This window comes from Mustela erminea, chromosome 14, assembly GCF_009829155.1.
Source record: "Mustela erminea isolate mMusErm1 chromosome 14, mMusErm1.Pri, whole genome shotgun sequence".
In the NCBI taxonomy this organism is placed as follows: Eukaryota; Metazoa; Chordata; class Mammalia; order Carnivora; family Mustelidae; genus Mustela; species Mustela erminea.
In genome coordinates, this window is record NC_045627.1 from 39,292,703 (window position 1) to 39,309,939 (window position 17,237).

Consider the following 17,237-nt stretch of genomic DNA (forward strand, 5'->3'; position numbering starts at 1 on the left):
CCTCAAGTAAAGACTTAAAACCAAGGCTTTGCACAAGTGGAGCTTCTCATGTTCTATCAGATGGAACAGTTGATCTCTTGGCACCAACAGCAAGGATGGTGGAAGCATAGCTGAACATGACCACAGAAAAACTAAAATTAGGAATGTAGAAAAGAAGCCTCATAAAACTCCATTGAACAATTAAAGGAAGATTTACCTTGAGCTGTTCTTTGAAAGCAAAGTATTTTCCAGAGCAGTTAAGTTCATAGCTGAGCAGGCACTTCTGCTCCTCCACGGTTTCACTATCCATGTTATTCCCCAGTTTGGCCACCTGTTTTCCAAACATCCTATGATACTCATCCAGAATAGCTCTAGAAATATTCTTGATCTGCATGTGGTAGTCACTCACTGCCTAGCAAAATACAAAATATCTGGTAAAGAGGCTGCAAAGAGATCAAGATATATAATGGAAGTCTGAAACTGGATTGGGTTTTACATTCAATAATGCTTTAGGTATAAATTGCCCTTTACTTTTCAGCTCAGAGACTACCAGCCAAAGAGGAAACACTATTCACTATTCATTTTATGTCACTGGTCACAAAAAGAACCAGAAGAGAAATATGTGAAGCTACAATTTCTCACCCCCTCTAGAAAACATACTGAAGAATCCATGCCTTATTTTCAAGTGGGTGCACTCAACACTTTATTACTTATAGTTTCACCGTGGCTTTGGCACTTGCCTTCTGAGCTCCTCCTGTCCGACGGGTAAGAGGCGGCCTTGGAGGAATCATTTCCTTGACCCTGTACCGAAGAAAATAACAAAAACAAACTTTATTATCTGCAGATTTATGTTCTCTTATTCCTACTTCCAAAGGGCCTGTACGGGAGAGCTCTATGTTTTGTTTCCACATCATGCTTGAGCATTACAATTCTCTCATGTAAAAGTCTAGATGTGAACCACAGAACAGTATGTGGCTATGGATTTGATAGGAAAGAAGCCAGCTACCCAGAAATCAGCAAAGTTGTACTTTTGGCTAATTTCAGCCCAGTTTTACTCTTATACATTTTTTAAAACTGTTACTGCACTCAAGAGACTGCTTGACTCAGGAGTTGGCAAGAAATGGGTGTTATGATGAAGTGCACTCCATAGAGTCTCTGAAAGAATGAAGTTTTAGAAGTCTAAATGGCACAGGCAAGTGAATACTTTTCTTTCCTCTTCATCTAGGATAAAAAGTGTCCTCTTTGGTACACATAATTTATGACTGCATTAAATTATAATATTGATATCAGATGTTGTGTTAAGAAAATGTATCTTGTTACTATCAACCTAGTTATGCCAAAACTTCTACCTTCCATTTTCTAGAGATCTTACAAAAACTAGAGGAAATTAAGTTCTTAGCTTTTCCTCCTTATAGTTTCAGATTCCTGCTGATGTATACAGTACTACCTTAAAGTTTACAATCAAATATACAAATTCAATTTTTCTTTAATAGGTCCTATGTAATTATATACCTCTGCTCATTATTTCTAATTTTAGTTTTATTTATTTTAATTGGTAATTATATCCTATGATTCAAAACTTATGAGGTATAAAAATAATATATACTAAATTGTCTCCTTGTTGACAACCTTGTTGTCCAGCCACCCAATTTCCTCTCCAGAGACAATGTTATTGATTCACTCATTCAAGACATATAGAGTGCCTACCATCCATCAGGCACTTTTCTAAGTGTTGGGGATAGAGCATTAAACAAATTAGGCAAAAATTCTTGCCCTCGTGGAACCTATATTCTTGTGGGAAAAGAAAGACAATTATTAAGATAAATATTTTAGTGATATGCGCCACAGAGAAAAATAATGCAGGAAGGCAGATGGACTATGTTGGCGGCTAGGGTGGTGAAGTAGGGAAACACATTTCATCAAGACACTTACTGAGACAGTAACATTTGAGTAAAGACCTCAGGGAAGTGAGGAAGCAAGTTGTGTAGATACCTGGGATAAGGAAAGTACAGGCAGAAGGGAACAGAAAGTGTAAAGGCCTCGCTGCAACAGTATGCCTCGCATGTGTAAAGAACAGCAGGAAGCCAAGTATGAATGGATAGAAAAAGTGAGAGCAAAGTACATAATGAATACATAGGCACTTGTAGGCCATTGTAAGGATTTAGGCTTTTACTCAGAGTGTGCCAGGGAGTCACTAGTAGTTTCTGAGCAGAGGAGTTAGTTACATGAGTTGATCTCTACTTTAACACAACCAGTATAGAAGGCTATATTAAGAATAAATTGTCCAGGGGCGCCTGGGTGGCTCAGTGGGTTAAGCCTCTGCCTTCAGCTCAGGTCATGATCCCAGGGTCCTGGGATCGAGCCCCGCATCGGGCTCTCTGCTCAGCGGGAAGCCTGCTTCCTCCTCTCTCTCTCTGCCTGCCTCTCTGCCTACTGCCTACTTGTGATCTCTCTCTCTGTCAAATAAATAAATAAAATCTTAAAAAGAAAAAAGAATAAATTGTCCAAATGTCCATCAACTAAAGAATGGGGGAAAATGTGGTATACCCATATAGTGAAATATTATTCAACAACAAAGAAAATAAGTACTGATACATGCCACAGTATGGATAAACCTTGATAGCATTATGTTAAATGAAAGAAGCCAGTCACAAATACCACATATTGTATGATTCCATTTATATGAAATGTCCAAAGCTGGAAAATTTATACAGACAAAAAGTAGATACATGGTAGCTGGGGGATTCTGGGAGAGGGGATGGCATGAGGGTTGGGAGGAAATGTAGAGTGACTGCTAATATGTATGAGATTTCTTTTAGGGGTAAGAAAAATGTTATAAAGTTGATTGTGGTGAAGGCTGTATTACTCTATGAGTATACTAAAAACCAGTGGTTTGGGTACAGTTTAAATGGGTGAAGTGAATGGTATGTGGACTATATCTCAATAAAGCTTTTACTTTATAAAAATAATAAACTGAAGGATAGAATAGTAGATGTAGGGGAACCAGGTAAGAGATTACAATGATTCTGACCAGAGAGTTTGTGAGAATTAAATGTATGAATCCAGAGTTCAGGAGAGAGGTCCATGGTCCGTATACAAATTTGAAAGCCATCAGCACTTAGATGGTAGGTAGAGCCATGGGACTAGATAAAAACCAAGGGAGTAAATGTAGATTGAAAAGAGTCCAAGGACTGAGCTCTGAGAGACTCCAACATTTAGAGGCTAGAGAGATAAAGAAGCCAGAGGAGGAGGAATAAAACCAAGAGAGTATAGTATTCTGAGATCCTGGTAAAGAAAAAGCTTCAAGGAGGACTGAATCATTAAACACTAATAACAGGTCACAATGACCTTGAAAAGACCATTGGATTTAATAATGCAGTAGTCACTAATGGCCTTGCTAAGAACATTTATCTGTAAAGAAGTTACTGGAAGTGAGTTACTAGGATAAAAGACACATGCTTATGCTTATGTATTTTAATAGCTATTACGACACTGTCCTCCCCAGGATTTTTACCAATTTATACTCTCACTAGTTTGAATGAGAGAACCTATTTCTAATGTGCTCACCAAGAACTTAATGAGTTATTAAGCTTTTTTGATCTTCTGCAATTAAAAAAAGGTATTTCAGGGTAGTTTTTAAATTTGTATTTCTGTTATTGTAAATGTAATTGAGCTTCTCTTTATGTTTAAGAGTGCATTAAATATATACATTGACAAAGATTCAGCAGTTAGGTACATATATGTCTCAGCCAGGAACCAAAGGCAAATCAACTTTTATGAATATTGGATCCACTATTCTAGCACTGCCATTCTTAATTTGCCTTTGGTCTATAATACTGACACTTGATCTAGCTTGGAGGAGAAATATGACTTTTACCTCTCTACAGCCAAAGAAAAACTCACAGGTAATAACCATATCTAATTAAAAAGTCTAGGGGCACCTGGGTGGCTCAGTGGGTTAAAGCCTCTGCCTTCAGCTCGGTCATGATCCCAGGGTTCTGAGATCGAGCCCCACATCGGGCTCTCTGCTCCTAGGGGAGCCTGCCTCCTTCTCTCTCTCTCTGCCTGCCTCTCTGCCTACTTGTGACCTCTGTCTGTCAAATAAATAAATAAAATCTTTATAAATAAATAAATAAATAAATAAATAAATAAAAGCCTCTGCCTTCGGCTCAAGTCATGATCCCAGGGTCCTGGGACTGAGCCCTGCATAGGACTCTCTGCTCAGCAGGGAGCCTGCTTCCCTCCTCCCCCACCTGCCTCTCTGCCTACTTGTGATCTCTGTCTGTCAAATAAATAATTAAAATATATATTTTTTAAAAGTCTAAGAGCAGGGGCACCTGAGTGGCTCAGGTCTTGATCTCACAGTGGTGGGATGGAGCCCTGCATCAGGCTCTGCACTCAGCTGGAAGTCTACTTGAGATTCTCTCTCCCTCTCCCTCTGCACCACCCCACTAGGCTTTCTCTCTCTCTTTCTAAAATAAATAAATAGGGGCTCCTGGGTGGCTCAGTTAATTAAGCATCTGCCTTTGGCTCAGGTCATGATCTCAGGGTCCTGGGATTGAGTCCTGCATCTAGATCTGTGCTTAGCAGGGAGTCTGCTTCTCCCTCTGACCCTCCCCCCATTATGCTCATGTGTGCACTCTATCTCTCTCTCTCTCCTCACTCTCTGAAATGAATAAATAAAATATTTTTTAAAAAATTTTAAATAAGGGGGGAGGAGTCAAGATGGCGGAGAAGTAGCAGGCTGAGACTGCTTCAGCTAGCCGGAGATCAGCTAGATAGCTTATCTAAAGATTGCAAACACCTGAAAATCCATCGGCAGATCGAAGAGAAGAAGAACAGCAATTCTGGAAACAGAAAAACAACCACTTTCTGAAAGGTAGGACCGGCGGAGAAGTGAATCCAAAGCGACGGGAAGATAGACCCCGGGGGGAGGGGCCGGCTCCCGGCAAGCGGCGGAGCAACGGTGCACAAAATCAGGACTTTTAAAAGTCTGTTCCGCTGAGGGACATCGCTCCAGAGGCTAAACCGGGGCGAAGCCCACGCGGGTTCAGCGTGGCCTCAGGTCCCGCAGGGTCACAGAAGGATCAGGGGTGTCTGAGTGTCGCAGACCTTGCGGGTATTGGAACGGGAAAGCCGGCTACAGAGACAGAGCCAACAGTAAGCTCACAGCTCGGTGTTACCTTGAACTGGTCGCAGGCTCGGAGAGCTCGGAGCGCGGCCGGAGGTCAGGCAGACGGGAGTAACTGGGCACTGTTCTCTGAGGGCGCACTGAGGAGTGCGGCCCTGGGCTCTCGGCTCCTCCGGGCCGGAGACCAGGAGGCCGCCATTTGTATTCCCGTCCTCCGGAACTCTACGGAAAGCGCTCAGGGAACAAAAGCTCCTGAAAGCAAACCCCAGCGATTTACTCACCCCAGCCCCAGGTAAGGGCGGTGTAATTCCGCCTGGGGCAAAGACACTTGAGAATCACTACAACAGGCCCCTCCCCCAGAAGATCAACAAGAAATCCAGCCGAGACCAAGTTCACCTACCAAGGAGTGCGGTTTCAATACCAAGGAGAGCAGCAGAATTCCAGAGGAGGAGAAAGCCAAGCACGGAACTCATGGCTTTTTCCCTGTGATTTTTTTTTAGTCTTGCAGTTAATTTAATTTTTTTCTTTTTCATTTTTTGTTTTTTTTTTTTTTCTCGCCTTCGGGTAAAATTTTTTTTTTTTTAACTGTTACCTTTTTCTTTTTTAACGATTTTTTACTAGTTTAATATATATATTTTTTCTTTTTTACATTTTTCTTAGGTGTTTTCCTTTTTTTTTTTAATTCTTTTCTTTTCTTTTTTTTTTTTTTTTCTTTTTTCTTTTTTTTTCTTTCTTCCTTTTTGAACCTCTTTTTATCCCCTTTCTCCCCCCTCACGATTTTGGATCTCTTCTAATTTGGTTAAAGCATTTTTCCTGGGGTTGTTGCCACCCTTTTAGTATTTTACTTGCCCCTTCATATACTCTTATCTGGACAAAATGACAAGACGGAAAAATTCAACACAAAAAAAAGAACAAGAGGCAGTACCGAAGGCTAGGGACCTAATCAATACAGACATTGGTAATATGTCAGATCTAGAGTTCAGAATGACAATTCTCAAGGTTCTAGCCGGGCTCGAAAAAGGCATGGAAGATATTAGAGAAACCCTCTCAAGAGATATAAAAGCCCTTTCTGGAGAAATAAAAGAACTAAAATCTAACCAAGTTGAAATAAAAAAAGCTATTAATGAAGTGCAATCAAAAATGGAGGCTCTCACTGCTAGGATAAATGAGGCAGAAGAAAGAATTAGTGATATAGAAGACCAAATGACAGAGAATAAAGAAGCTGAGCAAAAGAGGGACAAACAGCTACTGGACCACGAGGGGAGAATTCGAGAGATAAGTGACACCATAAGACGAAACAACATTAGAATAATTGGGATTCCAGAAGAAGAAGAAAGAGAGAGGGGAGCAGAAGGTATACTGGAGAGAATTATTGGGGAGAATTTCCCCAATATGGCAAAGGGAATGAGCATCAAAATTCAGGAGGTTCAGAGAACGCCCCTCAAAATAAATAGGAATAGGCCCACACCCCGTCACCTAATAGTAAAATTTACAAGTCTCAGTGACAAAGAGAAAATCCTGAAAGCAGCCCGGGAAAAGAAGTCTGTAACATACAATGGTAAAAATATTAGATTGGCAGCTGACTTATCCACAGAGACCTGGCAGGCCAGAAAGAGCTGGCATGATATTTTCAGAGCACTAAACGAGAAAAACATGCAGCCAAGAATACTATATCCAGCTAGGCTATCATTGAAAATAGAAGGAGAGATTAAAAGCTTCCAGGACAAAAAAAAACTGAAAGAATTTGCAAATACCAAACCAGCTCTACAGGAAATATTGAAAGGGGTCCTCTAAGCAAAGAGAGAGCCTACAAGTGGTAGATCAGAAAGGAACAGAGACCATATACAGTAACAGTCAACTTACAGGCAATACAATGGCACTAAATTCATATCTCTCAATAGTTACCCTGAATGTTAATGGGCTAAATGCCCCTGTCAAAAGACACAGGGTATCAGAACGGATAAAAAAACAAAACCCATCTATATGTTGCCTCCAAGAAACTCATTTTAAGCCCGAAGACACCTCCAGATTTAAAATGAGGGGGTGGAAAAGAATTTACCATGCTAATGGACATCAGAAGAAAGCAGGAGTGGCAATCCTTATATCAGATCAATTAGATTTTAAGCCAAAGACTATAATAAGAGATGAGGAAGGACACTATATCATACTCAAAGGGTCTGTCCAACAAGAAGATTTAACAATTTTAAATATCTATGCCCCCAACGTGGGAGCAGCCAACTATATAAACCAATTAATAACAAAATCAAAGAAACACATCAACAATAATACAATAATAGTAGGGGACTTTAACACTCCCCTCACTGAAATGGAAAGATCATCCAAGCAAAAGATCAGCAAGGAAATAAAGGCCTTAAACGACACACTGGACCAGATGGACATCACAGATATATTCAGAATATTTCATCCCAAAGCAACAGAATACACATTCTTCTCTAGTGCACATGGAACATTCTCCAGAATAGATCACATCCTCGGTCCTAAATCAGGACTCAACCGGTATCAAAAGATTGGGATCATTCCCTGCATATTTTCAGAACACAATGCTCTAAAGCTAGAACTCAACCACAAAAGGAAGTTTGGAAAGAACCCAAATACATGGAGACTAAACAGCATCCTTCTAAAGAATGAATGGGTCAACCGGGAAATTAAAGAAGAATTGAAAAAAATCATGGAAACAAATGATAATGAAAATACAACGGTTCAAAATCTGTGGGACACAACAAAGGCAGTCCTGAGAGGAAAATGTATAGCGGTACAAGCCTTTCTCAAGAAACAAGAAAGGTCTCAGGTACACAACCTAACCCTACACCTAAAGGAGCTGGAGAAAGAACAAGAAAGAAACCCTAAGCCCAGCAGGAGAAGAGAAATCATAAAGATCAGAGCAGAAATCAATGAAATAGAAACCAAAAAAACAATAGAACAAATCAACGAAACTAGGAGCTGGTTCTTTGAAAGAATTAATAAAATTGATAAACCCCTGGCCCGACTTATCAAAAAGAAAAGAGAAAGGACCCAAATAAATAAAATCATGAATGAAAGAGGAGAGATCACAACTAACACCAAAGAAATACAAACTATTATAAGAACATACTATGAGCAACTCTACGCCAATAAATTTGACAATCTGGAAGAAATGGATGCATTCCTAGAAACATATAAACTACCACAACTGAACCAGGAAGAAATAGAAAGCCTGAACAGACCCATAACCAGTAAGGAGATTGAAACAGTCATTAAAAATCTCCAAACAAACAAAAGCCCAGGGCCAGACGGCTTCCCGGGGGAATTCTACCAAACATTTAAAGAAGAACTAATTCCTATTCTCCTGAAACTGTTCCAAAAAATAGAAATGGAAGGAAAACTTCCAAACTCATTTTATGAGGCCAGCATCACCTTGATCCTAAAACCAGACAAGGATCCCACCAAAAAAGAGAGCTATAGACCGATATCCTTGATGAACACAGATGCGAAAATACTCAACAAAATACTAGCCAATAGGATTCAACAGTACATTAAAAAGATTATTCACCACGACCAAGTGGGATTTATTCCAGGGCTGCAAGGTTGGTTCAACATCCGCAAATCAGTCAATGTGATACAACACATCAATAAAAGAAAGAACAAGAACCATATGATACTCTCAATAGATGCTGAAAAAGCATTTGACAAAGTACAGCATCCCTTCCTGATCAAAACTCTTCAAAGTGTAGGGATAGAGGGCACATACCTCAATATCATCAAAGCCATCTATGAAAAACCCACCGCAAATATCATTCTCAATGGAGAAAAACTGAAAGCTTTTCTGCTAAGGTCAGGAACACGGCAGGGATGTCCATTATCACCACTGCTATTCAACATAGTACTAGAGGTCCTAGCCTCAGCAATCAGACAACAAAAGGAAATTAAAGGCATCCAAATCGGCAAAGAAGAAGTCAAATTATCACTCTTCGCAGATGATATGATACTATATGTGGAAAACCCAAAAGACTCCACTCCAAAACTGCTAGAACTTATACAGGAATTCAGTAAAGTGTCAGGATATAAAATCAATGCACAGAATCAGTTGCATTTCTCTACACCAACAGCAAGACAGAAGAAAGAGAAATTAAGGAGTCAATCCCATTTACAATTGCACCCAAAACCATAAGATACCTAGGAATAAACCTAACCAAAGAGACACAGAATCTATACTCAGAAAACTATAAAGTACTCATGAAAGAAATTGAGGAAGACATAAAGAAATGAAAAAATGTTCCATGCTCCTGGATTGGAAGAATAAATATTGTGAAAATGTCTATTTGTGAAAATGTCTATGTCTACCTAAAGCAATCTACACATTTAATGCAATTCCTATCAAAGTACCATCCATCTTTTTCAAAGAAATGGAACAAATAATGCTAAAATTTATATGGAACCAGAAAAGACCTCGAATAGCCAAAGGGATATTGAAAAAGAAAGCCAACGTTGGTGGCATCACAATTCCGGACTTCAAGCTCTATTACAAAGCTGTCGTCATCAAGACAGCATGGTACTGGCACAAAAACAGACACATAGATCAATGGAACAGAATAGAGAGCCCAGAAATAGACCCTCAACTCTATGGTCAACTAATCTTCGACAAAGCAGGAAAGAATGTCCAATGGCAAAAAGACAGCCTCTTCAATAAATGGTGCTGGGAAAATTGGACAGCCACATGTAGAAAAATGAAATTGGACCATTTCCTTACACCACACACAAAAATAGACTCAAAATGGATGAAAGACCTCAATGTGCGAAAGGAATCCATCAAAATCCTTGAGGAGAACACAGGCAGCAACCTCTTTGACCTCAACCGCAGCAACATCTTCCTAGGAACAACGCAAAAGGCAAAGGAAGCAAGGGCAAAAATGAACTATTGGGATTTCATCAAGATCAAAAGCTTTTGCACAGCAAAGGAAACAGTTAACAAAATCAAAAGACAACTGACAGAATGGGAGAAGATATTTGCAAATGACATATCAGATAAAGGACTAGTGTCCAGAATCTATAAAGAACTTAGCAAACTCAACACCCAAAGAACAAATAATCCAATCAAGAAATGGGCAGAGGACATGAACAGACATTTCTGCAAAGAAGACATCCAGATGGCCAACAGACACATGAAAAAGTGCTCCATATCACTCGGCATCAGGGAAATACAAATCAAAACCACAATGAGATATCACCTCACACCAGTCAGAATGGCTAAAATCAACAAGTCAGGAAATGACAGATGCTGGCGAGGATGCGGAGAAAGGGGAACCCTCCTACACTGTTGGTGGGAATGCAAGCTGGTGCAGCCACTCTGGAAAACAGCATGGAGGTTCCTCAAAATGTTGAAAATAGAACTGCCCTATGACCCAGCAATTGCACTATTGGGTATTTACCCTAAGGATACAAACGTAGTGATCCAAAGGGGCACATGCACCCGAATGTTTATAGCAGCAATGTCCACAATAGCCAAACTATGGAAAGAACCTAGATGTCCATCAACAGATGAATGGATCAAGAAGATGTGGTATATATACACAATGGAATACTATGCAGCCATCAAAAGAAATGAAATCTTGCCATTTGCGACAACATGGATGGAACTAGAGCATATCATGCTTAGCGAAATAAGTCAAGCAGAGAAAGACAACTATCATATGATCTCCTTGATATGAGGAAGTGGTGATGCAACATGGGGGCTTAAGTGGGTAGGAGAAGAATAAATGAAACAAGATGGGATTGGGAGGGAGACAAACCATAAGTGACTTTTAATCTCACAAAACAAACTGAGGGTTGCTGGGGGGAGGGGGTTTGGGAGAAGGGGGTGGGATTATGGACATTGGGGAGGGTATGTGCTTTGGTGAGTGCTGTGAAGTGTGTAAACCTGGTGATTCACAGACCTGTACCCCTGGGGATAGAGTATTATGCCTCCATCAGAAAGGATGAATACCCAACTTTTGTAGCAACATGGACGGGACTGGAAGAGATTATGCTGAGTGAAATAAGTCAAGCAGAGAGAGTCAATTATCATATGGTTTCACTTATTTGTGGAGCATAACAAATAGCATGGAGAACATGGGGACTTAGAGTGGAGAAGGGAGTTGGGGGAAATTGGAAGGGGAGGTGAACCATGAGAGACTATGGACTCTGAAAAACAATCTGAGGGTTTTGAAGGGACGGGGGGTGGGAGGTTGGGGTACCAGGTGGTGGGTATTATAGAGAGCACGGATTGCATGGAGCACGGGGTGTGGTGCAAAAATAATGAATACTGTTATGCTGGAAATAAAAAAAAATAAAAAAAATAAATAATAAATAAATTAGGTACAGAGATTAAAAACAAAAAGGAACAATGACAATAATATATAGTAATAAAAGTTATGTGGATGTGAAAAAAAAAATAAATATACTACTGATTTTTCTAAAAAAAAAAAAATTTTAAATAAATAAATAAATCTTTTAAAAAATAAGATAAAAAAAATACTGTTCTGCATATTTGAGGGGCACCTGGCTAGCTCAGTTGGAAGAATACGTGATGCTTGATCTCAGGGTCATGAGTTAAAGCCACATTTTGGGTATAGCGATTACTAAAAATAAATAATAAAACTTAAAAAAAATATTGTATTGCGTATTTGAAGATTCTTAAAAAAGTAGACCTTAAAAGCTCTCATCACAAGAAAAAAATTTTTGTATAACTCGCATGGTGACAGATATTAACTAGACTTATTGTGGTAATCATTTCAGTTTTACAACTATTGAATCATTACATTGTACACCTGAAACTAATAAAATGTTAAATTTCAATTGTACTTCAATTAAAAAAATTATAAAAAACTTGCACCTACATTTGCTATAAAACTTTCATTAAACTTGCTGTTATTTTGTCACTAAGTATTCCCTATGTAAGATCTCAAATGAGATATCTGTTTTAGAAATTAATGTCAGGAAGATATCTGATCTCTTTTGGAACTAGCATGGGTCCTCCTGTAGGATTAGAGCCGCATAATTTATAGTACTTCCCTTTTTGTTAAACAAGAAAGATTTGATGCTTATTTATGAAAGTTCTATTTAATACTTTCTTTCTCTTTGTTTCCATGGCTTGAGCTTTCAACTTTCTATTTCCAGATTATCAATTTTATTTTATATATATCATTTATAGTAAATATTATCAACTTATTTTCGGAAAGGGATTAAATGCAAAGTTTTTAAAAGTTTTTAAACTTTTTGGTATTAAGGATAAATGTGCCACTACAAGCAAGTTATTTACAAAAGAGGACTTCCAAATGTTTAATATGTGAAAATATGTTTAATCTCACTAAAACATTTATAATGTGGATTAAAATTAAAATGAGAAACTTTCAAAAAATTAAATCAAAATGAGAAAATATCTTCCCCTGTCAAAATAGCAAATACAAAAAAGTATTGTGTTGATGAATGTATGAAGAAAGAGCAGGCTCATACACTACTTGTGGAACTGCAAACTTTTTGGGCTGCAACTTGGGGATATTTATCAAAGGCCTTAAAAATATCTGTAATAAATATTTCCTTTCCTTTCATCCTGCATTGAGCATAGTGTCCCTCGCATCAAAAGGTAAAGTCTAGATGTCAGCAAAATGATAGAGTAAAAAACTCTAAACTCCCATCCTTGTGTAGAGACACTGAAAATAATAATCAGAAACTGTCTGAACCAACTCTGCGAGAACTGTGGAAGACAGTCAAGAGTTTACAGCAATGAAACAAATACTGAAAACCAAGAAAAAGGCAACGATAATAGTGGGCAAGCTTAGAGGCATTTTTACTTGCCCTTGCCTCATCCTATTCCCAGCTCAGGGCAACCTGCATTTCCAGTGTGGCACACTAGGCTCTGATTCTGAAGAAGCAGAGCAGTCCTTGTTCACAAGTTACTGCATTTGTTTTAACCTATCTGGGGCTACCTGAATGACTGACATACAGCACTCAATACTATTTTTCCTATCTGGAAAAGACAGAAAACCAGTGGGTGCACATTTCTCAAAAACATTGTAAGATTATAAAAAAACCCATAGCTTTGTGGGACAAAAGGTTGTGGTTGATATACAACAACCACCTAAGGCCTTGGAAGAAAAGCAGGTTTCTCTGGGAAATTAATGTATTCAAAAGTACTTGTATAGAAGAATTTAGAAAGCTATATATATATATGCTCAGGATGGGATACATGTTCAGAAAAAACTTGAGAAGACCTTAAGCTTCCACCATTGACTGATCTGTAGTCCCAGTACAAGCAGGAAGTGAAGGCTGAGGCAGAATTATAAACAGCCTAGTTAAGCAATAAAAGAATGCTCCAGGGGCAGCTGGTTGGCTCAGTCATTTAAATGTCTGACTCTTGATTTTGGCTCAGATCACAGTCTTGGGGTCATGGGATTGAGCCCTACTTCAGGGCTCCCTGCTCAGCAGGGAGTCTGCTTCTCTCCCTCTCTATGTGGTCCCCCTGCTCCCCCTGCTCGCATATGCTCCGTCCCTCTGTAAATAAATAAATAAATCTTTAAAAAAAGAAAGAAACCTGGGGCGCCTGGGTGGCTCAGTGGGTTAAGCCGCTGCCTTCGGCTCGGGTCATAATCTCAGGGTCCTGGGATCGAGCCCCACATCGGGCTCTCTGCTCAGCAAGGAGCCTGCTTCCTCCTCTCTCTCTGCCTGCTTGTCATCTCTCTCTCTAAAAAAAAAAAAAGAAAGAAAGAAAGAAAGAAACCTGAGAGAATGCTCCAGCATGTAATCATCTATAAAAACAAAAAAAAATTTTTTGTTTTATCTTTATTTGTTTGATTATATCAAGATCCTGCCATTCAAGAAAATTTCAATCAAAATTCTGGCTGAACACAACCTACAACTTCAACAATTAAGAATAGCAAACGCTGGGGAAGGGGAAAATCTGATTACCGAAGTTCCCACTTTATAATATCAAACTGTCCAGTTTTCAACAACAACAAAAAAAATCACAAGATGTATTTTTAAAAAACATAAAAATATGGCTCTTTTGAAATAAAAAAATAAATTGATATTGTCCCTGAGGAAGCCCAGACACTGGACTTGCTACAAAAAGATGTGAAATAAAACAACTTACTTGTGCTTGAAGAGTTAAAGGAAACCACAAACAAAGGATTAAGAACAATCAGGAAAATGATGTATAAACAAAATAAAAATAGAGTATCAATAAAGAGATAGAAATTTTTTAAAGAACCAAATAGAAAGTCTGTAGGTGAAAAGTACATTAACTGAAATGAAATTACTAGAGGGTTCAACAGATTTGGTCAGGCAGAAAAAAGAATGAGCAAACTTGAAGACAGGATAATTGAAATTACCTAGTCTGAGGACAGAAAGAAAAACAAACAAAAAGTAAACAGGGCCTAAAATATGTGGGACACCATCAACATACACTATTTGTATGACCAACATACAGGTTATGGGAATCTCAGAAGAAGAAGAGAAAGACAAAGGGCCAGAAAGACATGAATCTATATATCCAAGAAGCATAACAATTTCCAAGCAGAATAAACTTGAAAAGATCTACACTAAGACACATCATTGTCAAATCGTAAGAAGCCAAAGACAAGAGAACAACTCAAAAAGCAGTGAGAGGAGTTATTTGTCACATAAGATAAACAGATAATTTCAATAATGTCAATAAGAATAACCCAAGTCATGGAGGCCAGAAGGTACTAGGGTAACATATTTAAGGTTCTGAAAGAAAAAAATGCCAACCAAAAATTCTATATACAGCAAATTACCCTTCAAGAATGAAGAAAAAATTAACAAACAAAAACTAAGAGTCTATTAGTAAGATCTAATCTATAAGAAATGCTAAAAGGAGCCTCTCAGGCTAAAATGAAAGGATACTAGTCAGTAACTGGAAGGTAGCTGAAGAAATAACACTGGTAAAGGTAAATATGAAAATGAGTATTATTGTACTTTTGGTTTGTAGCTCCTGTTTATTTGTTTTTTGAAGGTAAATGCATAAAATAGTAGTTAGAAATCTTTGCTAACAGGCACAAAATGTATAAAAATATAATCTGTAACTGGGGTGCCTGAGTGGCTCAGCCTGTTGAGCATCTGACTCTTGATTTTGGCTCAGGTCATGATCTCAAGGTGATGAAGTCAAGCCTCCTATCTAGGTCTGCAGGAACATTACTCCCATTTTATAGAGATAAAAAGAATAATAAGAGAATGTCATGAGCAATTGTATATCAACAAATTGAATAACATAGATGAAATGGATAATTTTCTAGAAACACAATCAAAGCACTATGGTACAATATAAAAACCATTTTTTAAAATCACATTTATTTATATGTGACATGGGTGTGTATGTTTGTGGTATGTGTGTATAATACAGAAACTTTACAGTAACTCCAGAAGGATAAGTACCAGTTTTTTAAAGTGGCTATCACTGGATGAGTAGCAATCTGAGTGTTTTTATATACTCAGATTATTATTATATTATATTATTATTTTATATTTTATTATATTATTATATTATACTCAGATATTATAATATACTCAATTTTTTCAAAATGTTTTTTTAATAATGAGCATATACTGCTTTTGTAATAAGAAAACCACAGTAATGAAAGAAATTTCATCTGAGGAAAAAAAACTTTCTGCTACTTAGCCTAGAAAAATCATATTTATGGGGACAATCTGAATTCCTTTTATTTATACCTAAAATGTTTTTGCAAAACAAGTATAAGAACCATTGCTACACACCTTTTGGCTAGCTCCTCTGGCATTCGCTTTGGAACCAAGGCTCTGTCCAGCTGAATCTCCAACACAATGTATGTCCCTGCTTCTATATATTGCTGTAAAGATATTTTTCTCTAATTTATTCTTTCCATTAAAAATAGATATATAAAAACAAATTTTAGTACCCTAACATTCATAATACAAGTAAGAAAACTGCAGGTACAAATATATGTATATAGCATGATCTTGACTGTCAAAATATTTTTAATACAGAGAAATAACTGGAAAGAAAAGGTAACAGTGGTTATCTCTTGCAGAAAAGCATTTTCAATTTTATTCTTGGAAAGTTCTATCTTAGCTGAAGTGCTGTTTAACTTGTTCAATACTTTTCTTAGAACTGTTTTAAGTGAAGGCTATTCTTTCTGCCACCACACCTTCCAAGTCCTATGGAAATATTCACATAACGTTCTGATAGTCCCACTCACAGCATCTACATCACCATCTACCAACTGCAACCTGATGGACATTTTTACCCAGAATTTTGCCAGCATCCTAAATACAACATGTCCCAAACTGAACTTATCATTTCCCTTATATTGGCCTCTCTTTTGACTTTTCTCTTGAACCTGAGTTATCTTCTGCTTCTCTTCCTCAGCACCCTCAAACTTCCCAATTCCAGATCTTCCCTCTTCAAGTTTCTGACTTTCTTTTCTACGACCTCTTCCCTAAATCAGACTGGCACTAATACTCATCTGTACTATAATAAAAACCTATAAACTGATATTTGAAGCCCCCACCCCAACTCATTCTCTTTTTTTCACATCCTTGCAAGAGTTAGGCCCATTAAATGCATATAAGGTCTTATTTCCACATGATTTTAAAACATTTCATGTGAGTCTCCAAGATGAGGCTTAAGAGTCCCTCATCACCTATATAATGAAACCCAGACTTTTTAACAAGGCTTTCAACAAGCCTTTCTACAACTCAGTGTAGCCTCTCCTTTCTCACCTCCTTCTAGAATCTCTTTCTTTTCATTTCTCTACTCCATACACTAAATTAATTGATATACTCCAAATTCTGCTACCTTCTTTGTGCCTTGACTCAAGCTATTCCCAGGCCCTGAAATGCTTACCCCCTCATCTTTATCTGGCAAATTTTTCTCTTCATCTTTCACTACTTAGAGCAGATGCCACCTCTTCCATGTAGCCTTCTGAGATTGCTCCATTCTAGGAGTGATTAATTTGTCTTCTTTGAGCCCTCACTGCCCTTTTATTTGTACCTCTATTAAAGCATTCATCAAAATTCCATATTATGGTTAGTTATGTATAAATCTGTTTCATCCACCAGACCACTGAGTTCCTGAACACAGATGAGTAAAGGCTGCAGA

The 17,237-nt window shown here is 38.0% G+C and overlaps 1 protein-coding gene across 7 annotated transcripts in view; it reads right to left on the reverse strand.

The window, feature by feature from the left end:
- CFAP70 (cilia and flagella associated protein 70) overlaps positions 1–17,237 on the reverse strand; it is a 108,700-nt gene that overhangs the window by 47,072 nt on the left and 44,391 nt on the right. For all 7 annotated transcript variants that reach the window (XM_032312520.1, XM_032312521.1, XM_032312518.1 and 4 more), the window contains 3 exons: positions 15,875–15,966; positions 720–780; positions 197–391 (listed from right to left, as the gene is read on the reverse strand). In XM_032312520.1, coding sequence (XP_032168411.1) covers positions 197–391; positions 720–780; positions 15,875–15,966 — 348 coding nt within the window. The remainder of the gene's footprint in view (positions 1–196; positions 392–719; positions 781–15,874; positions 15,967–17,237) is intronic.